General features: G+C 55.7%; 1 protein-coding gene across 1 annotated transcript; it reads left to right on the forward strand.

The window, feature by feature from the left end:
* Window positions 1-700: 700 nt before the first annotated feature.
* LOC102929817 (glucagon receptor) lies at window positions 701-23,776 on the forward strand. Its single transcript, XM_007054489.4, has 13 exons — window positions 701-832; window positions 3,389-3,485; window positions 5,059-5,166; window positions 11,618-11,739; window positions 12,424-12,530; window positions 12,959-13,115; window positions 14,232-14,391; window positions 15,131-15,191; window positions 16,123-16,192; window positions 17,077-17,165; window positions 18,423-18,561; window positions 19,515-19,556; window positions 20,503-23,776. The coding sequence occupies exons 1-13, from the start codon at window positions 755-757 to the stop codon at window positions 20,572-20,574; spliced, it is 1,302 nt and encodes a 433-aa protein (XP_007054551.1). The 5' UTR covers window positions 701-754; the 3' UTR covers window positions 20,575-23,776.
* Window positions 23,777-24,775: the final 999 nt, after the last annotated feature.

A 24,775-nucleotide genomic window follows, 5' to 3' on the forward strand; every position in this document is an offset into this window, starting at 1 on the left:
ACAAGGAGGAGGGAGAAAAATTGTTTTTCTTAACCTCTGAGGATAGGACAAGAAGCAATGGGCTTAATTTGCAGCAAGGGAGGTTTAGGTTGGACATTAGGAAAAAACTTCCTAACTGTCAGGACGGTTAAGCACTGGACTAAATTGCCCAGCGAGGTTGTGGAATCTGCGTCACTGGAGATTTTTGAGAGCAGGTTAGACAAACACCTGTCAGGGATGGTCTAGATAATACTTAGTCCTGCCATGAGTGCAGGGGACTGGACTAGATGACCTCTTGAGGTCCCTGCCTGTCCTATGATTCTATGATAGCTGGGGGATGGGCGATATCCACATCCCACCTGTGGAACCTTGTGAAACGCTCAGCCACAGGGATGTGCCGTGGCGTTGTGGGGAGACTCTGGCTCTGGGCGATGCCCCACATGGGCTGGGGCACTGGTTTGCCTCGCCCCACCACCGCTGCCCATGTTCTGGCTGGTCTCAGTTCTCTGTGGCAGTGGTTAGCCTTCCTATACCATACTAGGATGGCTCTGCTGTCCTCCAGCTGTGACACAGGGAGAGAGGGTCCAAGGGGCAAAGCGCAGCTGCGGCCACGCTGCAACTGGCAAGCTTAGCGCTCGCCTGAGTCCACTGCAAAGTGATCGCTCCTACTCCCCTTCTGTCTCTCTTCCAGCACCCAGGGACCCCGGCTCGGCTCAGCGACCCTCGCACTGGGGCCAGCAACTGGTCTCTCTCCCCCAGTTTCCAGTGGATAGCCATGAAGGGCGTGTTCTGCTCCTTGTACAGCTGGATGCTTGTTCACCTTGCCTGGATGTGTCTCCTTTCCTCCATGCAGGTAAGGGTGCATGCACCTGCCAGGTCTCATCAGCGCCGATGGTAATCTCAGAGCTGGGCTCCGTACCCATAAGCCTCCGCCCCTCCCCACAGGGGCTGCCCTGGAGAGGTAGGCAGGGGATTCCAGGCTCCTCCTCTTTCCAGCCCACCTTATGGAAATGTTTAATAGGGAGGGGAAATAATTTCCCAAGGATCCTGGTAGATTCTCCATCACTGGCAACTTTTAAATCAAGATTGGTATTGTTTTAAACTGATTTGCTGTAGTCGAAGAGGAATGATGGTGGGGTAGCTGTATAGCCAGCGCGATGCAGGAGGTCAGACAAGATGGTCACAGCTGGTCTGGGAAGCTCTGACTCTGCCCTCAGTCATTGTTCTGTTCTGGAAGATGTTCCCTGCCCATCTCAGAAACAGCCCCCAGCCCGGCTCACAACCAGTTAATCCAGGGGAGATTCCGGCCCAGCCACTGAGTGTAACATGAGTATGGCCCCGGGGCAGGAGACAGGCCTCAGGTTGTGTGGCCTGAAGCGTAGCAGATTGGGGCTGTCTGACCACAGAGCTGGAAGCGAGTTCCAGAGCTGAGGCCCCTCCACTGAGAATGCCCGGCCCACAGTGTCTAGGTGCTGTGGGCCAAGTTCATCCCTAGTGTCACTCCATGGAAGCCTGTGGAGCAATGGTTACACTGGAGTGAACTTGGCCCAGTGGCTGCATCTGCCCAGAGAATGGTCGGGAATGCTCCTGCCATTGCTCTAGAGACCCAGCGCCGCTCTGCTGGTGACAGCACAGTCACCATCCAGCCCTGAGGTCTGTACCAGCTGTCCCCAGCGCTAGCACCGGGGAGGCCCAGAGCCGCGAAGGGTGATCTCAGCGCAGATGAGGCCTGCTTGCGAGAACTCCGAGCTGATCTCCTCTGCCCTGGCGGTGCGGAGGGAGAGCGGGGGGTTGTCTGGCGGCCAGGACCCAACTCAGATCCTCCATGGGGTTTCCCTGGAATCTCATTAAATACTCCTTAATGTTTTCAGGATGATAGGACCTGCTGCTCCCTTTCCCCAGCTGCCAGTGCCCCCTAATCCTGACCCAAACACCCCACTATACCAAGATTGGGTTCCCTACCGCTTTCCCGATGGCCCTCAATCCAGAGGTTGCTCTGCCAGCCCTGGGCCCCACCCACAGCTGTGCCGATGGCCCTCAATCCAGCCCTGTACCCCGTGCCGTTCCAGCCCTGCACCGCCTGCCATTCCAGCCCTGGGCCCCACCCACAGCTGTGTTGATGGCCCTCAATCCAGCCCAGGGCCTCACCCACAGCTGTGTCAATGGCCCTCAATCCAGCCCTGCACCCCCTGCCATTCCAGCCCTGCACCGCCTGTCATTTCAGCCCTGGGCCCCACCCACAGCTGTGCCCAGGGCCCTCAATCCAGCCCTGCACCCCCTGGTGTTCCAGTCCTGGGCCCCACCCACAGCTGTACCCATGGCCCTCAATCCAGCCCTGCACTCCCTGCTGTTCCAGATCTGGGCCCCACCCTAGGGTTGCCAACCCTCCTGGTTTGGCCAGGAGTCTCGCAGAATTGGGCTGTATCTCCCGGAGGCTACTGAAGCCAAACCGGGAGATTTTAAGCGGCTAAAAGTCCAGTGGCCCAGTGGGGCTAAGGCTGGTTCCCTGCCTGCCCTGGCTCCCTGCCGTTCCCGGAAATGGCCAGCATGTCTGGCAGTGGCTCCTAGGAGGAGGCGCGGCCAGGGGGTCTCCGCGCGCTGCCCCTGCCCCAAGTGCCAACTCCGTAGCTCCTTTTGGGAACAGGGAACCGTGGCCAATGGGAGCTGCGTGGGCAGTGTTTGCAGGCAGGGTCAGCACACAGAGCCGCCTAGCTGCTCATGAGCCTAGGAGGCGCTGCCAGACATGCTGCCACTTCTGGAACCCACCTGAGCTAAGTGCCACCCAGCTGGAGCCTGCACCCCGAACCCCCCCCTGCACCCCAACCCTCTGCCCCAGTCCCCTCCCAGCTGGAGCCTGCATACCAAACCCCTCCTGCACCCCAACCCCCTGCCCCAGCCCTTAGCCCCCTCCCACACCCAGACTTGCTCCTTGCGCCCGAACCCCCACCCACACTCTGAACCCCTTGATCTCAACCCCCAGCCCAGAGCCCACAGCACACCCCAACCCTCTGCCCCAGCCTGGTGAAAGTGAGTGAGGATGGGGGAGAGTGAGTGACGGAGGGAGGGGGGCTGCAGTGAGCGGCAGGTGGGCCTTCGGAGAAGGGGCAGGGCAGGGGCTGGGTCTTGGGGCAGAGGGGGCAGGTGGGGGCAAGGGTGTTTGGGTTTGTGCGATTAGACAGTTGGCAACCCTACCCCTACGTTAGGCTGATGGCCTTCAATCCAGCCCTGCACCCACTGCCATTCCAGCCCTGGGCCCATACACAGATCTAGCCTCTGCCTCCTCCTGCATGCTGATCTGGCTGAGTGAGTGGGAAGGGGCTGCATTTTCCGTGGCGGTCCCTGTGCTCCAGGCAGGGCTGCCGGAGCCCTGGGCCGGCGCAAGGCTCTAACCTGAGATCTGTCCTCCCAGCACTGCAGAGCGAAGGTTCTAGAGAAGACCTTCGAGGAGTGGATGAGATACCGGGACGAGTGCTTGAAGAAGCTGGCAAATGATCCATACCCCACAGGTAGTTCAGCCCGCAGGGGCAGTGCTGGGGGGTTTGGGGACCATAAGCACGGTGGATTTGCTGCCTATGGCCACGTTCCTGCAGGGGCGGCTCCCTCCCAGCGGGGGTTGTCAGGATCTGCTCTCAGCTTAGACCAGTGATGGCCACAGTGAAATCTTGACTGCGGAGCTGGAGCTGAGACACTTGGAGCGTGCCTGTGCTTTTGCAAGTGTGGGGAGAGAAACTCCCACAGGCCAGCCCTTTCCAGGGGATGAGGGCTAGGAGCTGGGATGTTTCTGATGACATGACAGTCCCTGCAATTCTGCCCCCAGCCCTCCACAACTGCCAGAGGTTCCCCCGCCATGGCTCATTAATACCATCACCCGCAGTGCTGATTGCCTCATGGCCATTCCCCCCCGGCCTGCTGCCTCAGCTAAGAGCCACCTGCTGCAGCTGACGCACCTGCCTGCTCAAAAGCCGTTAAGAACATGGAGGGGACCAGGTGAGGGGACCCCACCCCCACTAGCTAATTACAGCCCCCAGTCTGTGCCACCATGGGAAGCATCTGCCCGGCTTGCACCGCATTAGCCACCATCAACTCACTGTGACGCCACCATGGCAACTGGCTGCATGTCCACGGTGAGGAGATATCGAGCCTGTCTCATCACAGGCTGAGAGGAGATGAAACAGACACATGGGCAGAGGTTTGCAGAGAGTTCCTGGGGCACTTGGGTGGCGTGGCCCCCACAGTGTGGCACTTGGAGCTCTGGGTGCTGAAAAGAAGCAAAACATGGTGCAGGGCTCCAGGAGACAACTCAGCTGGGTTGCCTGCTCCCTGGGAAATCCTGTCCAGGGCCCAGCCCATAGCCGGCACTCAGACTAGCACATGAGACAGCTGCCAAGGTCCCAGGCCCCGCTCAGTGTGAGGGCGGGCAGGATTCTGGGACTTTGGCCATCACTGGGCATTGGTGGGCTCTAGCCTTTGCATTGTAGTAGTACCTTGGGGCCCCAATCAGAGGTCTGGGTCCCACGGTGCTCGGCGTTGTGCAGACACGGAACAGACAGTCCCTGCTGTGAGCAGTGTACAGACCAAGCAGGGCCAGTTCACAGGGCACGTGCACAGAATCACTGAAGCTCGCATTGTTAAAGCTAAGTCTCAGCATTTTGATTCAAGGAGCTCCCAGTAGTAGCCTGGGTCACTGTGACCATGAGAATGGCCAACAGGCCGTCAGCACCCCACGAAGGCAGGTGTGGGCCTGAGCCAAAGCTCAGGGAAGTCAGGGCCCAAGTGAGTCCCAGGACTTTGGATGAGGCTCTCGCTAAGAGCAGCAACTGCTGGCTGGGATGGCTGGAGAGCTGTTTGCAGAGTGGCTTCTGGGTGGTGGCAGGTGGAGAGTTCCAGCCCGCTGTGCTGACGAAGTCGGCAGGGGAGGGGAATGGGGAATGCTCTCAGCTAACAGGTGTGACTACCTGCAATTCCCTCGTCCAGGCTGTTTGCAAGGCCTGTGTTAGCAGATGATAGGAATGGTGCAGACCAGACACTGTGCAGACTGCTGGCTTCTCCCCTCCTGAGCTTTGCCTTTGTCCTTCAAAGGGTTCTACTGCAACCGGACGTTTGACATGTACGCCTGCTGGCCAGATGGGAGCCCGGGCAGCACCATCAACGTGTCCTGCCCTTTCTACCTGCCGTGGTTCGAGAAAGGTAACACCCCAGTGCCCTGGTCTGGAGTCTGGCATCTGACTTCACAGGGGGTCACAATCCTCTCCACTGTAGAGATGGGGAAACTGAGGCAGACCACAGGGAGCTGACTTGGTCAGCGTCACACTGCGAATCAGCGGCAGGGCTTTGAGTAGGACCTGGGGATCCACTTTCCCTAAACCCTCAGGGCCTTGCACACCTCAGGGCATCACTCACCCCTGCACAGAGTTGGTGTGAAACACCACCAGGTCTCCCCCAGTGAAGTGTCTCACTTTCACTAGGCACTGGTGAGTGACTGCACAAGGGGCTAGAATCAGGTGCCTGGCACCTCCGGGGAGGTATTCAGCAGTTTAGTGGGGCTGGGTCGTGCTGCCCTGCGGCTGGGTCATGCTGCCTTGGGGCTGCATGCTCACTTGCAGAGGTGCCTTTTTGCTGTGCCTGCATATGGGGAGGGAGGCCCATCACCCGCCCCTGCCCATGGGGTAGGAACAGCCCCTCTCTATAGCACTCCCCACAGCTCGGTCAGCTTGACCCATGGCTCTGTCGCCTCACTGGGCCACTCACCCAACCCAAACAGCTGCAAGCAATGGCCCGACAGCCTGCGCCAGGCACTGTAGCCTCATCACCCAGGGTGAGCCTGCGAGGGACGGGAGAACAGCTTGGAAACAGGAGAATCCACCTGCCTCTGCAGCCAGAATCCCCTGCAAACAGGCCCTGTACTCAGCCCCCAGCGCAGGGTAACCATCTCCCCCACACCACCCTCTGCCGCTCTTACGCGTCTTTTCCTCTGCCAGCGGGAGCCCAGAGGGGCAGCCAATGCACAGCGAGAGAGGCTGTCATGCGGCTGCTCCTGGCCTGACTCCAAGGGTCTCAATGGCCAGCCTGGCTTTGTGGCCTGATCTTACAGAGCCATGTGTCAGGCTGTGCTCATTCACTCCATGCTGGGAGAAGCATCTGAATGTTGCGGTGGTGCTGTCAGCCCTTTGTGGCTCCCCCATCACTGTAGGGGATTGGCAAGAAACTAAACCAGCCATAGGCCCCAACAGAGGGAGTCCCTGTGGTAGCGTAAACCAAATGTGGCCCAAGTGGCAGAGGCCAGTTACTGCAGCCAACTGGACTTTTAGCATCTGACGGGACGCTGCCAGGTTCCCTGTTTGACTAGATGTTCTGGTTGAAAACCAGACACCTGGCAACCCTACGCTAGTGGCTGGCTTATTATACACATTATAACACCCCCCCCACACACTTTTAATTATTTACTACACAACTTACAAAACAATAAGAATACCTGGTAATGCATTTCTGATCATCAATAACAGTAAAACGGTGTAAAGAGGCACTCAGTCACCGTTACGCCATATAATCTTTTAAACAGATAGGTGGACCTTTCTCCCATATAGAACCCCACAGTTCAAGCTCTGCAAAAGGGGATTCCACCATCCGTGTTGCATTTTCAGGACCCACTTTTGGGTCAGACCGGTCATTCTGTGATTCTTCAACCGTCTGTTCATGAGGTCTGTCTGTAACACTTGATATTGTGTCTGGCGGCTTCCCCTCCAGACTTCCTTTTTCTCAGCTGATCCACATGTTGGCGCACAACTGTGCCATCTCCCAGAATTACTGGGTAGGGCTCTGGTCCTTTAACGTCTTGAATGGCCCCTGGCATCCAGTTGTGACCAAAGGTTTTAGCATAAAGGACTTCAACAGTTAAACTACATTTTTTAGCATATCTGCTGCTTTTGCTTGTGTTGTTTTTGCTGTATTTTCCCCACTAAGAATGGATGCATAGGGTCTAACCTTGACTTCAGTTTCCTTCCCATGAACATCTCCGCTGGGGACAGGCGTGTAGTAGACTGCTGTATTATCTGACAATTAATGAGACACTCTCATATCTATAGTACCCCAAGTATTCTTTTAATACCCTCTTTAAATGTCTGAATTGCCCATTCAGATAACCTATTTGAGGATGGACGGAGGTGTCGATGTAACTTGTTGAATGCTGTTTTGCTTAATAAATTTTTGGAATTCCATGCTAGTAACATCTTCCATGATCTGATACAAGCATTTCAGGTAAAGCATAGATCCTAAAACTGGTCCTTACTTTTTCTATGGTGGCTTTGCTAGGGGATGTATTCATGGGTTCCTACCCATCTGAAATGTGCACGCACTAGTACTGAAAACAGTCTTCCCCAGGAATGGTCCAGGATAATCGATGTGTACTGTTCTCCAAGGCTTCTCTGGCCACTACCAAGAATGGAGTGGCATCACAGTAGAAGCTTTGCAACTCTTTTGACCAATTGAACAGGCTTGTACCCAACTCTCAATGTCCGTATCCATCTTTGGCCACCACAGGTAAATCTGGGCTAACGCTTTCATTTCATACCTGCTTTCGTTAGCCTGTTTAGCACTTCTGCTAAATGTTGTAACTATTTTGTGTCAGTGGTATCTGTCATTAGTGTACCAATATCCAATATCCAAATATACTGCCTCCCGTGGGGTACCCTCACTGCTGTGGTGCTTCCTTGTGGCTACATGTGGGGGGTTAGTTCTCATCCAGTCTGGTGCCCCCCTTCCATTGCTCATTTGCTAGCTCTGTGATCTCTCTCTCTGGACTTGGGGTGCTCCCTCTTCATGACTCGACCCTCTGGCCAGGTCACTATAGCCCTCCCTTTCCAGGGTATCAAAGTCCCACTGGATCAACTGTCTCAGGCAGTCTTCTGATCCACTGCCAAATCTGTGCCACTTTCCCAGTGGCTAGCACGGGAACCCAGGCCTGCCCTCTACTCCAGGTTCCAGCCCAGGGACCCTATGCCCAGCAACCGCAGTCTGCTCAGCCTCCAACCTGTTGCCACGCCTTGGCCTCTTTCTTAACTCTTTTCTCTATTTTCTGGCCCATCTCCACTCCCCATGGTTACTTCACCCCTCTCGGCTTCTTGCCTGAGTCTGCAGTTGAAGGCAGGATCCCAGGACCTACTCTCCCCCTAGAACTCCTCCTTGTACCTAGCCAACTCCCCTCCTCTCTAGGGAGTGACTGCAGAGCTCCTCCCTGCTGCCCACCTCCTACCACCAACTTCCTCCCTTTATAAGCCTAGCCCAGCTCTTACCCCAGCTGGGCTTCGTCAGCCATTAGGCCTTATCAGTTCCTGGCTCTTCTCCACGTGCCACCTCTAAGGTTAGTTGGCCTCTTTCACCTATTCAGGCTTGTGGGGGAGGGACACCCCATCCCAAACCACATGTGGAACTCCCTGAATGAATCCCTCCATGCTTCTTTGGAAAATAGCAGGGGCTGAGGACACCCCAAAAGGAAACTGATTATTTTTAAACAGGCCTTTGTGAGTATTTACAGTGTCTTAGTGCTTTGTCCTGGAAGAAGAGTCCATCTGTTGATAGGCATGGCTCATGTCTAACATAGCTTCTGCTAAAACTACAAACAGATCCTCAGGTTTTGGAATTGAGTACTGTTCTAATTGTGAGACCCTATTTACAGGCAATTTACAGTCCCCAGATATGGTACGGTGCCATCTGGCTTTAACACTGGTACTATTGGTGCAGCCCATTCAGAAAACTTTACGGGAAGTCTTTCTGGATGCTACAGGCCAATGGAAAGGACACCAGCACTCACTGGTTCAAATTCTGGGATGCTTGTGATGTCCCAAACAAAGACCTGATTGAAGATCCACCAAAGAAGTCCCGGGTTTTGCCTTCCCCATTGGCAGCGGACTGTACTCAACCGCATGCAGACAACACACAGAAGGTGCAGCTATCTTCTCCGCTGATGGAAAAATCAAAGAATCACCGAATTGTCACTGTGGTGAGGTACAAACCATGCAACACATTACAGACAACTGTCGCATTCACGGTTATGGTGGTGGCACAAGAAGGATCCACCTGGCTCAAAGCATTAGAATGGCTTTCGATTCACCAGTTTCAGTTATAATCCCAGCCTGTTGGTTTTCAAATGCCATACAAAAGAAGAACAGGCTCAGTAATACCAGTTGCTTCTAGTCTTTTTAATTTCAACTTTTTGTTTCATAACAGAGAGTACAGATCTGGGTTTGAAATAACAAGGTGTGACATTTATGTAGATTTTTATCAGTCGTGCCTTTTAAGGTGCCCCATTCATCTTTAAATACTCCTTATATGTATTTAAAACAGTTTCCAGAACTAGATTATCTTCTGATTTAAAGTGATGCACTTTTCTCTTCCAGTCCAGTGAAAGGTCATCCAACCATCCTCGACCGAGCAACTTTGGGTCAGGGCCTTCAGCCATGAGCAATGGTGGATGCCTTATTTGGCTCTGGTGGGAAACCTTTGCATTGGTGGCTCCCAGTATCTTTATTGCTTCTCCAGTGTTTCATTTGTTGTGGAGGGCAACAAAAATGATTAGGGGGCTGGAGCACATGACTTATGAGGAGACGCTGAGGGAACTGGGATTGTTTAGTCTGCAGAAGAGAAGAATGAGGGGGGATTTGATAGCTGCTTTCAACTACCTGAAAGGGGGTTCCAAAGAGGATGGATCTAGACTGTTCTCAGTGGTAGCAGATAACAGAACAAGGCGTAATGGTCTCAAGTTGCAATGGGGGAGGTCTAGGTTGGATATTAGGAAACACTATTTCACTAGGAGGGTGGTGAAGCACTGGAATGAGTTACCTAGGGAGATGGTGGAATCTCCATCCTTAGAGGTTTTTAAGGTCAGGCTTGACAAAGCCCTGGCTGGGATGATTTAGTTGGGGATTGGTCCTGCTTTGAGCAGGGGGTTGGACTAGATGACCTCCTGAGGTCCTTTCCAACCCTGATATTCTATGATTCTATGATTTTATCCTATGTTTCTGCACTGGAGATGGTTCGCTATCTTTCCACGAGGTCTCACATGCTTCTTGGTTCATAATAGTCATGCTACATCCCATATTTGAGCTCAAACTGTGCATTTTTCCCCCATTTCCAGTTAGTCCAATATGAATGGGATCTACTTTAGGAATATTTGTTTCAGTAATACTATAAACAGGATAAGTCACTTCTTCCTCTTCTTTTTCATTGCTTTCCTTCTCCAGTACATGAAAGGTACCATGGCTATGAGGCTGCTTTTCATCATGGTTTTATGCCTCTGCTTGCTTGGTTTTATTTTGACATGGTCTTCTAACATCTTCTAACAACAGTCAATCTGTAAATGTGACATTTTTCATGTTTAAATCTGCAGACCTTTGGGGTGTGTTTGCCTCCACAATGATAACACTCCCTGCTACTGATTGGATCACTTTCCCAGGTTGCCTGGCAATTTTGTACACAGTACCTTGTGTTCCCTGAATGCTCTTCTGAAGGCTTCTGTGACTTGTATTTGTAAATCCTGTACATTTTTCTTTGCAGATTCCATAGCCTGGGCTGATTTCAGAGCTGTTTCAAATGTAATTGTGGTTCAGAGGGTAATCTCCTTTGCATTCTGTCATCATTCATGCCACAAACTAATCTGTCTGTTGGCATTTTTGTCAGAGTTACACCATAATTACAATCTTGAAGGAGTTTCCTCAGTCCTGACACAAATTTTCCTACTGTCTCCCCCTATTTCCTAGACTGAGAGTTAAACTTAAATCGTTCTCCTGTTCCCTGGCTGTTGGGTTGAAATGGTTTTTTAACAGATTTACTAGCTCATCAAAAGTTTCATCTCCAGGCTTTTCAGGGGTTAACAGGCCCCTACACTGCTGAATGTGATAGCTTTCTGCTTACCTTCATCAGTTATGGCATTAGCAGTGACAAAATAAGATAATATTTTGCATTATTCTGCCCAAATTTGCGGATTAAATGGTTAAATGGTCCCAAAGGTTGCAGCCAGTTCCCTGGTGTTTGTGAGGATACTAATGCACATACTAATGTACGCTTACGTTAGTATGTGCCGACCCCTCAAGTGGAGACAGACCCAGGTATCACCCTTTCATTTGGTGATACCTGGGTGTGTCTCCACTTGAGGGGTCGGCTCCACTTCATCGCCACAGATTGTAGCTTAAACCAAATGTACTCCAACTTCTTTGAGTATTAACGGCCTCTTTAGTCAGCCAACACACATCTATCCTGGCAATAGCTCCACAGTTGCCAACAATGCACAACACAACCCTAGAACAGCCACACATTTCCTTCTTTAACTATCTGCCTACTCCCCTGACTTCTTCGCCAGGCCTGAAGCAGAGCTCTGTGGAGCTGGAAAGCTTGTCTCTCTCACCAACAGAAGTTGGTCCAGTAAAAGACACCATCTCACCCACCTTGTCTCTCTAATATTTGAGATCAACATGGCTACAACACTGCAAACATACTCCTCTTAGAGGCTGGTTTATTATACATATTATTACTGTCCCGAGGATTGCCCGTTGTGGGAAGCTCGGGGGATCAGGCTTTTGTCTGAGGGGAGTCCCCAGGGGAAGGCAGTCAGGCTGAAAGGTGACCCTGATGCGCTCTGTGTCTGCAGTGAAACATGGGTTGGTGAGTCGCAAGTGTGGGCCAGATGGGCAGTGGGTGATGGTGAATGGAACGCAGCCATGGAGGGACTACTCCCAGTGCGAGGAGGAGATGGAGTCCACCATGGAGGAGGTGAGGCTGCTGCACCTGATGTGGGGTGCCCCTGGCTCTTTCTGCGCCAGTCCCCTGACACCCCAGGGGTGTGTGCTAGGGCCCAGCCAGGCCTGGGCTAGGCTGGGCTGGGAGGAGTGTTGGTGTTGGGGAGTGGGGGGACACAGGAGCCTGAAACAAGAGGGATAGGTGGTGGTGAGGTGTAATAATGCACAGGAGGATGGGAGTGGGGATGGGTGTGCTATAACGCATGTTGGGGAGGGGAGACCATTCAGAAATAGAGTTAAATGTAAACACAGGTGCACAGCTCCCTCCCCATCCCTGCTCAGTCACATGCCACTTCTCCCTTCTTGGGGTGCTGACCCCCCACTCCTTGCTCTCCCCTCCATGACGAATCCCATTGTTTGGCTGGGGTGGGGGTGGTCACAGCTTCCCACTGAGCCCCTCAGCCCCACTCCCGGGTCATTGTGGAGGCCATTCAGAGGCCCTCGCCAGGCTGGGGAGCTCAGGACTCAGCTCCCTGGGGTGGGGAGGGTGTGAGGTCAGGCTCCAGCAGCCCAGGGACCCAAGCCCACCATCCCATGGGACTCTGTTTCAGCAGGGCAGCGCATCCCCCAGTGGGCACTTGGAGTGCGGGGAGGCCGATGGGGGCAGGGGTGGCAGAACTGACTGTCTGCCTCACCGGGTCCCCTTTGCCCATGCCAGGAAGGGGCCCGCCGGCTGATGGTAAGTTTCAAGGTGCTCTACACGGTGGGATACTCGCTGTCGCTCCTGGCACTGGTCTCTGCCCTGCTCATCCTCACCATCTTCAGGTAGGGCCTGAGCCTGGGGTGCGGGTGCTGTGTGTGCCACACTGGCAGGGCATGCGGCGGGGCGGGGCTCTCCAGCAGGACGGGATGGAGGGGAGGGATGATCCTGTGCTGGGCACTGCGCGCAATTCTGCTGCGACTGACTCTAGCATCACAGGGGAGCTCCTGCACCATCCCTTACGGTGCCTCCTGCTGGGACAAGTAGGCAGTGAATGAACTGTGAGCTTGGCACAGCCAGCCTTCCTGCCTCTTTCCCTAATCCTGCTTGGAGAGGGTCGGATGGCAGTAGCTGAGCGCTCCCCCCAGGCCTGCAGTGCCTTATGCAGGAGAGGCTGGGCTGCTCTAGGTTACGGAGCCCTTTCCCGGGGAGAAGGTGCATTCTTTTTCCTCAGCTCTCCAGCGCTGAAAGCCGTCTCTCTCCCTGGGCCTAGGAAACTCCGTTGCACCCGCAACTACATACACGCAAACCTCTTTGCCTCCTTTGGGCTGCGGGCCATCTCGGTGATTGTCAAAGACGCGCTGCTGGAGAAGCGGTGGGGCATGGAAATCCTGCATGTGTCTGACTGGGAAGTGCTGCTGAGCAACGAGGCAAGCCCACCAAGAAACCAAATTCTCCTTGGGTGGGGGTGGCATCTAAGTGCCAATGCCTGCCCCCCCCCTCCCTGGCCAGCCATGGTGGCTACCTGCTGTACCCCAGGTCCATAGCCTGACAGCTGGCCAGGGAGGCTTGACTTGGGGCTGCGGATGCGATCGGCGCTCAGATCCACCAGCACCCAGAGATCTCACCCCCAGCCCCAACCACTAGGTGGACCTGGGAGAACTCAGAGGAACCCTCTGGGCGGGTGCATCTATTGGCTCAGCCGGAGGGGGTGCTGCCAGTCTCCCACAGGTGAATTTTTAAAAGCTGTTGAGGATCCTAAATCAGCACCGCAATACGTGTGCAAGCTTAAAAACCTCCACCCAACAAAGCAGGGGAAATCAGCTCCTCCTTCACTGGCCTACCACAATTGGAGTTGATGGATCCCTTCCCCCTTCCTCAGGGTGGGGTAGCCCAGTAGCTGGAGCACTGGCCTGGCACTCAGGAGACTCAGGTTCTCTCCCTGGATTTGCTGATGGATGATCTTGGGCACATTGTGTCCCCTTTCTGTGCCTCCATTTTGCGATCTGTAAAACGGGTGTCATGATAGAAAAGTGCCGTAGAACTGGTTGTTGTTATTTTAACAAACCACCCGCTGCCCCTGCAAATGCTTCCCACACCCTATCACTCAGCCAAGCAATGACGTTTCCCCTGCTGGCCAAGATCCGCTGTGCCTTCCCTCCCATCTCTCCCCAGTAGCCCGCCTGGCCGTGTCTCTGACAGGATGAGAGTTGGGCACTTTGCTCTGGGAGATGAAGCCCTGAATGTGAACAGGATCACCACAACAGAGCAGCAGGGGAGAGCGCCCTCTGGTGGGGTGATGTAGCCTGGCTCTCCCTGCCTCTCCTGGTCACATCCATGTTAGTCTACCCAGCGGCGGGCCGTGCCTGGTGTCATGGTGGGCACAGAGTGTGCTGGTTAATGGAGACTCCCGGGTGGGAATGGACAGTGCTCTAAGCATATTCCAACTGGCTGCACTTGTAGCCCCAGGTCCCCAGCTCAGAGCATCCTAGTCGCCTCTTCCTGCACAGTTACTTTATCTCTCTCTCTGGGGCGCCTCTCCGCAGGCTGCAGTCGGCTGCCGGGTGGCTCAAGTCGTGATGCAATACTGCATTCTAGCCAATCACTACTGGTTTCTGGTGGAAGCCGTCTACCTGTACAAGCTTCTGATTGGAGCGGTGTTTTCCGAGAAGAACTACTACACGCTCTACCTGTACCTAGGCTGGGGTGAGACGGAAGATGGGAGTGAGTGTGAATGGTGGCCTGGGCGTGCATGTGTGTGTGTGTGTGGGGGTGTGTGCACGTGAGGAGGCAGCGTGGTGAGGGTGTGGGCATGAGGTGTGGGTAGGCAGTGTGGGGATGCACGTGGCATGGGTGAGTGAGTTGGGTGTGGGCCTGTGGTGTGGTCAGGTAGCATGTGCGGGCGGGCATGGGTCTGGGGATACATGTGTATGGTGTTTGCCAAAGTGAGTACTAGAATTACAAAGGATGTATCGGGGAGCACAGGGGGATGTGGGGCGCTTCAAGAGGGCAGAGACTCGGCCAAGTGGGCAAGTAGCCACCAGGTTCCCCACCTCGGTGACTTGGCAATGCACTGACACCCAAGTGGTTTCCATTCAGTTCTACGTGCCCATCAGACAGCAGCTCACGCCCCTAAAGCAGGATCACTGCTCACAGCTGATAGCGCCTCACCAGGAGGGTTAATAACCTAGTGACATGGATGAGTGGTGACCCCTAGTGGTGCATGCATGTCACAGGAAATCCTCGCTAGGTGGGGAAAGTGGAGGATTGGGGTCGTGGCCTGTCCTCAGTCCCTCAGGGATAAGAATCCCCCGGAGGGCAGGGGCAGGTCCCTGCGTGGATCTGGGTGGGGAGAGAGGGTAGGACCCCCCCTCAGTTTGTGAGAGCTGCCGTCTCAGCTCAGGCAGGTGCTTGGTCTTCACAGGGTTTGCTGTGTGACTTGCAGGAACCCCCGTGGTGTTCGTGGTGCCGTGGCTGGTGGCCAAATACCTGAAGGAGAATGCAGAGTAAGTGCAGACGCTCCTCGCTCTGCTTCCCCAGCAAGCCAAAGCTCCATGCTTCATGCCGCCTGGGTTCTAGTAGGGAGCAGCCATGGGAAAGGCAGGGAGAGCTCTTCCCTGAAATGAACGTGCATTGCCTGCTGGGGAGCAGGGCATCTGATTCCTCCACTGCCACGGCCCACCCCAGCCCTAGGGGTGAGGGAAGAGCTCAGCCTCCAGGGCTTGGTCAGTGCTTGGCCTCCCTGGTGGGGCAGGGCTGGTCATGAGTGCTGTGCTTGGAGGTGCTTTCTGGGATGGTCTCTGCATAGTGGGAGCAGAACAAAGACCCACCCACCTGATTTCCCACAAGCCACCAAACGGGGCTGGTCACTGGTGACCTGGGCCCCTGGAACATTGCCCGGGAGTGAACAGCTCCATCTGCCAAGCCATGGAGCTATTGGGGTTAAGCTCTCAGCCTCAATAACCCAACCATCAGGAGGAGACATGAAAAGGAGCCCATCCCCAGCCTGGCCGGTGGGACTTGTGGGCTGACTCCTGGGGGTAGTGAGCTCCAGCTGTCAGGGAAACACAGGCCTGACCTTCCAAGCTCCTGCTGCGTCCGGTCAGAGGCACCCTCCAGGGTGTGGGGCAGGGAAAGAGATTGTCTTTCACTAGCCCACAGCCCACCAGGTTCCTGCAGTCCCTGCCCTGGCCCCTGCTGGAAGCAGACGGGTTAGCTCTGCGGGTGCGTGAGATGGGAAAGGATTCCAACCCCTAGAAAATGGGCAGGCTGGCACAGCTGGTGATAGTCATTCCTGGTCCGCCGGGATGTCCCAGTGATCCAGTGGCAGCGCTTTCACCTGGCCCGCTCTGGCTGTGCACCCCAGCGTGGATAAAGCACAGCTCTCCTGCCTGCTGGCTCCCCGATGTTTAACAGCATGCCTCTCTCTTGCCACAGGTGCTGGGCTCTGAATGAGAACATGGCCTACTGGTGGATCATCAGGATCCCCATCCTGCTGGCGTCCCTGGTAGGTGATCTCAGAGGTCTGTGATCGGGCGTTACATATGAGGCATGGTGTCTCTAATATGACAGCAGTTAGTCTCCTGCAGTCACTGACAGTCTGGCTCAGCTCAGAGGTTGAACATGGCCCAATGATACCAGCAGCTCCTGCTGTAGAAATCACCATCCCTAATCCACAGCAATGCACCCTTCCCTAGTGACTTCCCCACGAGCCTGCCCTGGGAGGGAGCTCAGCATCATTGTCCCACTGAAGAGCTGAGGAAAGTGAGGCATTGGGGAGCACTCAGCCAGTCAGGAGCAAGCACCTACACCTGGCTTGCAGTCCCCTTGTCTAACCACTAGGGGGTGACAAAGAAAGGAGACTTGTCCCTGCCAAGTAACTAACCCGAGTGAACCCCTCTGATGAAAAGAGAAACACCTGTATGTGGGGTCCTGGCCCTGGCCCCTCCAGATTCCTGACCTGGATGTCGGGGCAAGCAGAATCAGGCCCCCAGAGACGCCATCCCACATGATCTGTTGAGCCCAGTGCATGCTGGGAGAGGGCTATGTGAGTCTAGTGGGGGCCAGGTGGCTCCCCAGGCCTGCCAATGGGCTCACTGTTGAGTCTCTGGGGATGTTCGTCTGCTCCCTGCCCCACAGATATTCTTGCTGTTACTGTTACCCCCTGCATGTCCCTTCCCCTTGTTCCTCCAGAGGTGCTGAGCGTGACCCGCTTCTCTTCATGTTCAGCTGCCCCCGCTCTCAGAGGCCGTCACTTTCAGAGTGACCTGGGGAGCCCAGGAAGGATAAAGGGGGGGTGTTCAGCCTACGCACCCCCCAGGGCTGGCCCAGACAATACGCAGAGCCCCCTGGATGAATACAGAAGTAACCCTCCGCATTCTCCCCCCACAGATCAATCTGCTGATCTTCATGAGGATTCTCAAGGTGATCCTGGCCAAGCTGCGTGCCAGCCAGAAAGGCTATGCGGACTACAAGCTGCGGTGAGCTGTCTGTGTGTGCACCTGCTGGGGATGACTTCCCAACGGGTGCCTGCTGCGCCGGCTGTTCTGGATCTAGCTCCCCTGCATTGTAAACCCAAGTCGGTGGGACCCATGCACATGGACTTGGTGTGTCCAAGCCTGCGCATGTGTCCACACTGCATTGTAAGCCTGGACCTGGGTCTCGCTAGAGCCTCCATCCCGCACTACACAGACCGCCTGAGCCACATTGCAAAATGATAGGGCTTGGATCCCAGTCCAGTGGGATGCAGGCTCAGACCCATCCCCTGGGTGGGACCCAGGGCTTCAGTGCTTGCTGGCTGAGTTGGACAGATTTGTGTGTGGACCATAGTGGGGGTTGGGCTCAAATCAGAGTCCGAGCCTGGGTTCACACTGCAGTGTGAGCGTCCCCTTGGAGGTCTGGCCACACAACCCACTGTCATGCAAATAGGACTGAGATTTTGTCAGCCATTACAGCAGGTTGCGCTAGCAAGTGGCTGTTAGCACAGGGTGTATGTCTGTGTGTGTGTGTGTGTGTGCGCACAACAGATCAATTCTGACCTGTGTATCACAGGCCCCTGAACACTCCCTCCCCCCATATATGCCTACAGGCTAGGATGCCAAAGCTGTACTGCCCACTTGCCTGGCTTGAGGGTCTCGTTACAACGTGGGGATATGGCCCGTGGTTCCTCCATCATTGGTACCAAATGGAGCACGTTGTGGCCACCATTGCCCATGCTGAGCACCGATCCCAGCATGCCATACTCCAGCTCAGCTGAGCAGCCTGACCGCACAGCATGCTGGGACCTGTTGCCCTCTTGGGCAGGAGTGGTTGCAGGCAGGGGCAACGATGATGTTTGAGTGGGTGGGTTCACTGGCTCCTCTAGGGGCTGGAAGGACATTGCCTCCCGTTTCACACAGGGCAGTCCCAGCTCCTCCCAGCTCCTCCCGCTCTGCTCCCAGAGCAGCATCCTGCACGCTAATAGCTGACTCTCCGCTTCCCAGCTCCAAAGCACCACACGGCTGGTAGCTCGTGAATCCTCCCCACTCCCAGGCAGGGCAGGCAGCGATTACCCCAATGTGAGACCCCAGACCCTTAGGCCAGGCTGGGACTAACACTCCATCTATCTCCTCCAGCCCTCAGCACAGACGTTACCGTATTTTTTCTCACATGCCACCCCTGCTTTCCTGCCCCTCTGAACACAGGGCCCCCCGGCCCTTCCGTATGAACTCTGGGAGGGGGATCTCGTCCTCTTTCAGGCTGGCCAAGGCCACGCTGACCCTCATCCCCCTCTTTGGGATCCACGAGGTGGTCTTCATCTTTGCCACGGATGAGCAGACCACGGGCATCCTGCGCTACATCAAAGTCTTCTTCACCCTCTTCCTCAACTCTTTTCAGGTGAGCCAGGAGTGCTGCGGCATCCCCACCTCAAGCAGGAGCAGAGAGCCTGTCCCCCTCTTCCCCTCCTTGTGCCACCATCACCTGGGGAAAGCATGGCCCTTTCCCCTCCAGTCTGACCACATTAGCCCATCAGCCCTGCTAGCCAAGCTGCAGCCCCTCTCCTGGCTCCTCTGTTGGTGTTGGGGAGCAATGGGGCGTCGAGCTGGGCTGCTGCTCAGGAGCCTCAGGGCCCACACAGTCATGTGCCTTCCTTGGGCTGGAGACAGGCTGGGCTGTGCCCTGCACTGATGGTCCCTGCAAAGCTGTCCCAGCAGCTGCAAGGTGCGAATTGGTGTCTGGCACCTGAAGTGTCGCGCTGTGCCACACTCCAGTCACCTCCGACTGTGTCTGCTTGGCCCACCCCTTTCAGCGTGTATGTAACAGCACTGTGTGGCTGGCCTGGCGCTCCTGGGCTCTACCCGCCTCATCCCATCCCTTGGAGCAGCCTGGAAATAGCAGGCCCATCCCTGCCCGCTGTTAGAGAGGTGTACATGCCCGCATGCTGGGCTGGCGATGACATCCGCATGCGCTGGAAGGAGAGCCCCGTTTGGGCAGTGCGTGGCCATGGCAGGCACAGGCTAGGGGCCTGTCCCTGAGGAATGCACCCATGGGCTGAGAGCTGCCCCTCGGGAACCGTACTCTCCCTGTCCTGTTGTAACGCTGCACCATGACCGGCTGGGGGGATGGTGACTTAGGTGAGCACGTCGGGACGGGTTGCCGCTGTGTCACGGTGTGGGTGGGTTTTCCCCTCCAGCTGAAGCCAGTTGGGGTAGCTGGGCGTACTGCGTCCCGAACTGGTTCTGTGGGATGCACTGAAGAGCAGCTGCCAGGGCCTGGCAAAGCCAGGCTGTCTTCTCAATGGGGAGGAGGGTCGCTGTGCTGCCTGGCTCACCCCTGTGCTTTCTCCCCAGGGTTTCCTGGTCGCTGTGTTGTACTGCTTTGCCAATAAAGAGGTAGGTGCCCCTTTGTCCTGCTCCCTGCGGGGGGGTTGCTCTCTGGCCCTGCAAACACCTGCAGTCGGGGCTCTAACCTGAGCTGTGCTCTGTAGCCCAACCCTGGGTCTTCTCTCCATTACTCTCCTGCCAAGCTACTGCTGATTTGCTGTGCCCTGAACTCAGAGACCATGCACCACTGGATAGCCTGGGTGGTTAGGAGCCTTTGATTCTACTAAGAGCCTGTCAAGCTAAAAAACAAACAGGTTTTATTGGATGCATCCACCCTAGCTTGGGTAGGGGCTGCCTCATAGCCTGGCTCCCAATTAGGGTTGCCAATTTTCGTTGGATGTGTTCCTGGAGGTTTCATCTCATGACATGTAATGAATTGAAGATTAATGTTTAATTCCTGGAGACTCCAGGACAATCCTGGAGGGTTGGCAACCCCTACTCCCAACCTGTTTGCAGTCCAGGACCACCAAGTCAGGAGTCCAGAGATCTATATCTCTTTGCTGCCACACCCATGCTTAATACAAAGGGGAGGCCTCACCCACAGCTCCCAGAATGCAATGCTCTGTCTCAATCAGAGCACCCAGCAGCTCAGATCTGCAAGTTGCATTTCTGTGCTAAGCAAGAAGGCAGCCCTAGGCCATGCTGCAGAACTGGCCTTCCCATCCCCTGTGGCCACATTGCTCGTGGGCCAGCATGCCCCAGGGCTCACATAGGAACACAGCGATGCTGTTTTTCAGTCCTTTGGGGCAGGACCTGCCTCTTCCTATTGCATGGGCCAAATCCCTCCTTGCAGCAACTCCACTGAGGCCAGGGCCTTGTACCTGTGCTGAGTTCAGCCCGCGCCTCTGGGGCTAATGGAACGTAAACCCTATGCAGGCCTGGAGCAACAGCTGTGAACCTCCCAAGAGGCTGTGAAGGGGAAGAGTGTCTCACAAGCTCCTTTCCTCCCTCCTAGGTGAAGTCAGAAATGAAGAAGAAATGGCAACTCTGGAAGCTTGACCATCCAGCGCTCTGCTGCGCACAGTGATGGCTATACTGCCCTGCCATGGGCAACCTGCCTGGCAAAGCCGCAGGAGAAGGGCTGCCTCCAGCTTGATGACTGGGGGAGTAGACCAAGAGGCCTGCCATGCTCCCGAGCCCTGGAGGGGATGTACCTTGTACTGCATCTCTGCAGATGAGAGCCTTGGGGATTGTCTGTGCACCAGATGCCGTGGAGGGCCAGTCCAGGGATGGAGAACAATGGGCCCAGCTGGAGTTGCAGCAGGTCAAAGCACCTGTTTCCAAAACATAGGCGCATCTGGGAACCGCGGGTGCTGGTGCAAGCACTGCCTGAGCTGTGGAGCAGAAGCTGGGATCCTACAGGCCTACACTGCTGCAGAACAGCCACTCCTGAGGCTCCGATGGGGCGAGGGACACACAGCTCTGGAGATACCCTCAGAAGACATGGAAGGCCCTGAGATAGGACCCTGCTGTTTATGCTGCACTGCATAACAGGACACCAAGGGTGTGAGGAAACAGCCTCCTGACTCCTGCTCGCGTCCTCTGCTACCTGACCCTTGGGTGCAGCACCCAAAATCTACCTCTACAGGATGCACCCTTCATCAGGCAGCACTGCATCCAGCGAACCTCCATCCCCAGCAGCACTGCTGTCACCGGACCCCCTGCTGGAGTGAGACACGCAAACCTCAGCACATGGGGATGGAGTCTGACGGGGTCACGACTGTCCGAGGACAGGCCAGACTGCAGCAATGAGACGCTGCTGTGATTGCTGTGCGGTAGCGGACAACAGTGGCTGCAAGTGGAGCTAGGCCTGTGGCTAAGCCTTTAGTCACAACTGATCCAGGCCTCCGCTCGGGGAGCTGGAAGGCTCACACATCTGATCCATGGGGGTGCAGCTCTCACCCTGTAAATCGGGGACACTCTGCTCCCTCTTCTGGTGCTGCTCTCCCCAGCTGTTAGCCGGGGAGACGTTTCAGAAGCTGGAGGGCTGGGACAGGCCTGTATGCTTAGCCCCAGGGAACCCCATTGTGGGTTTGGGCAGGTTGCCTGCCTGTCACTGGCCCATATGCGAACAGCAGGCTGGCTGGGACTGCCTGGCACAGATGTCTCATAGCTGAGTGGCAGGGAAGCCAGAGTGGTTGGCGAAACACGGCTCAGCTGACTTGTCTAGCATTGCGAGGTCTGCCTCAGGGGGAGGTGGGAGCTCAGAAACCCAGATGGTTTCTTTTCATCACTCAACTCCTTCAGCACATTGGGTCTGGGCTTTCAGCCCTCTTGCCCCAGACCCATGGTAGATCCAAGTCAAAGATCCATCATCATCTGCCTTCCTCTCCTTCCCATTGCCCTGCCCAGCTAGCCCAAAAGCCTGCTGTTCCCCTCCTCTTCAGAGCTGCCTCCTGCCCAGCTGAACTGGCCAGAACTAACTGTCTTAGCCAACCCTCCTCACAATAGCCTCTAGGCACCTCAACCTCTTTAATGTATTTATCCTCTGATCACGGCCCTGCCTCCCAGAACTGGTGCTGTCCCCACTTTTCACAGATGAACAACTGAGGCTAGAGAGATGCATGTGTGACCCAAGGTCAGGCAGGAAGGCAGGGGCAGAGCTGGGCACTGAACCTGGCTCTCGCCAGTAGACGCTGGTCCCCTGAGCCACATCCACCTCCAAGTGTTGGGTTTGAGGCGGGTAACTTGTATAGCGTAGGGGCAGGAACCACTTAACACCGACTACGTTAGACCCTAATAACCTGATAGGAGCGTTGAGGTCGGGTTGCATCAGTCATGACAACACTTCGCCCCTCTGAGGTCAGGTTCTGGTCGGCTGCGATTGAGCTGGGTTGGGTCAAGCTTTAACGTTAGGCGCGAGCAGACCTGCTCATGAGTCCTAGGCTAGTGCCCTACCCCTGGGCACTCCTTCCTCTCTGCCTTGGCCAGTGCTCACCCCACTCTTTCTTCCATGGCTGCAGCAACTGAAAAGTGCCAGGCTGGTACAGCTAAACAGGCAGCCTGCTCCCGTCAGGCAGGCTCACCCATCCTCCGTGCTCGGCAACTCTGCCACTGGCGATAGGGAAGGGCGGGAGATTCTGGAGCTTGCCAAGCAAGGGGTTGGATTTGCAAACTGTTCTGCTTCCAGCCCAGGTGGCAATGGCCTGGCTGGGGCAGTACAGTCAGCTACGTGCCCGGAGGAAGTGCAGAGCATGCTCTTCTCTGGGCCCCCTGAATCCAGATTGACAGGGCTGGAGTCCAGTCTGCTGCTCAGCCCCAACCTAGGGCCTCCTGACCCTGGACTATGGGCGTGTAGTCTCCATAGCCCAGCCAGTCCTCTGCGTCCTTGCTGCAGGTGCTGGGAAGAAGCCAATGGTCACTTCCTGTGATGTGGATCCTGGGGTGCGAGGAAGTGGGCTGGGACCAGCAAGGCATTTCTCCTAGATCATTCCAGAGCCCTCTGCTGGGCACAGCTTCTGGTCTGGGGCGGATTGCAACTGGTGCTCTAGAGGTGGCGGGAGCCCCAGACCCCATGGGCTCTGCTGTAAATCATGCCGGTGGTGTCGCCCGCTGCTGCCCACGTGCCTCAGGCCCATGCAGTTTATGCACAGACCTTCCTTTACAGAGCTGCACTTCCCCATCTCCTGGTGGACAAAAGCAGAATCGTGCCCACCAGCTGCCAACTGCCGGAGCTACGCCTGCCTCACTCGGGTTCTGAGCCCCCTCCTCTGAGGGCAGGGACGTGCCTCCTGGCAGGGGGGCAGATGCCAGCAGCTGCCAGAATGCTGCCCATAGTTACCCACACCTTCAGTAGAAGGATGCGTGCTGTAGGGACCACGGCTCTCCCCAGGCAATGCTCCAGCAGCAGCAGAACAGACCACAGCTCCCAGGGAGGAGGCAGGCTGCCCCCATCTCTCACTTTATGCAATTTATGTCCAGGTGGCCCCTCAGGCTCCTGGCAAGTTGCCAACATGGCCTCTTGGTAGCAAGTGGTGTCTAAGTGCCCCAGCCAATGCAGTGCTCTGTGGAGGGGCTGGATAATGCAGCCCCACCAGGGGGTTGTGGGAGGGATTGTTCTTGGGATTTTACAGGCTGGCAAGGAGCCATTCTAGCTGTTTCTGGGCTCAGCTGCACCCGGGTTTGAGGCTGGAGGGAGTTCTGCAGGAGCCCTCGGTAGCTGGCCAGCTGCTAAGGAGCACCAGAGCGTTTTGCACATTGTCTTTTGACGTGTAAATAAATGTTTATTTTTTCAGCAAAGGAAATGTGCACTGCTGTTTTGGGGGGCTAAGTGGGGGTGGGGGGAGAAAGCCACCTGGGCATAGAGGGAAAGGGGCAGCAGCTCCAGGGCATGAGCTGGGCATTGAATACCTGAATCAAGCAGGCAAGTGTTTGACTGGCTTCTTCCTGGGGTTTCACTCCTGTGGCTCTGGCTGGCACCCCCCTCCCCTCCATCTGCACAGAGCACCATGTTCACTCCTTAACCAGAGCAGCAGGTGAAAATCAAACCCTGCTGACCCTGGGAGTGACTAATAATCCCCTGCAGAGAATCCAAAACACGACAAGCTCTTCCTTGGCTTTGTATTTCACTCAGCTGGGCCCACACCCTCAGAGCAGGCAGCTTCTCACCCTACTGAGCCATGGGGCTGGCCAGATTCTCCTCCATGCTAGTATGATGCTGCAGAGTCTGTCTCTCGTTTGAGCCTGAGCCAAAGCCCACTGCAGTTCATGGAACGATTCTCCAACTCCGGTCGCTTTGGGAGCCACGCAGCCCAAGATAAGCTGCACCCCAAGCCCTGCCCCAGCCCAGAGCCTGCACCCCACACCCAAACTTCCTCCTAGAGCCTGCACCCCTTACCCCCTCCTGCCCCCTAACCCCCTACCCCAGCCCAGAGCCTGCACCCCACACCCAAACTTCCTCCCCGAGCCCACATCCCTTACCGCCCCCCTGCACCCCAATCCAGGTGCATCCCTTTTTTTCATTCGCTTCCTGTTACTTATAATATAGGAGGAGGATGAAGAAAAAAAAATGAATGAAAAACAGGGGGAAGATAAGAGAATGTTCTTTTTCTTGGCTGGGTCCTGAGGGCGGGGGACACCTGAAAATGAAGCTGCGCCCAGGGCCCCACTAACTCCAAATCTGCCACTGCTGCCAGCTAGGCGGAAAGTAGTCAGGAAGCTATGTGGCACATGGACTGTACTGGCCAACTCTAGAGGAACAGGCAGGGTCGACCATCAAGTCCACAGCA

Source organism: Chelonia mydas, chromosome 10, assembly GCF_015237465.2.
Source record: "Chelonia mydas isolate rCheMyd1 chromosome 10, rCheMyd1.pri.v2, whole genome shotgun sequence".
Classification (NCBI taxonomy): Eukaryota; Metazoa; Chordata; order Testudines; family Cheloniidae; genus Chelonia; species Chelonia mydas.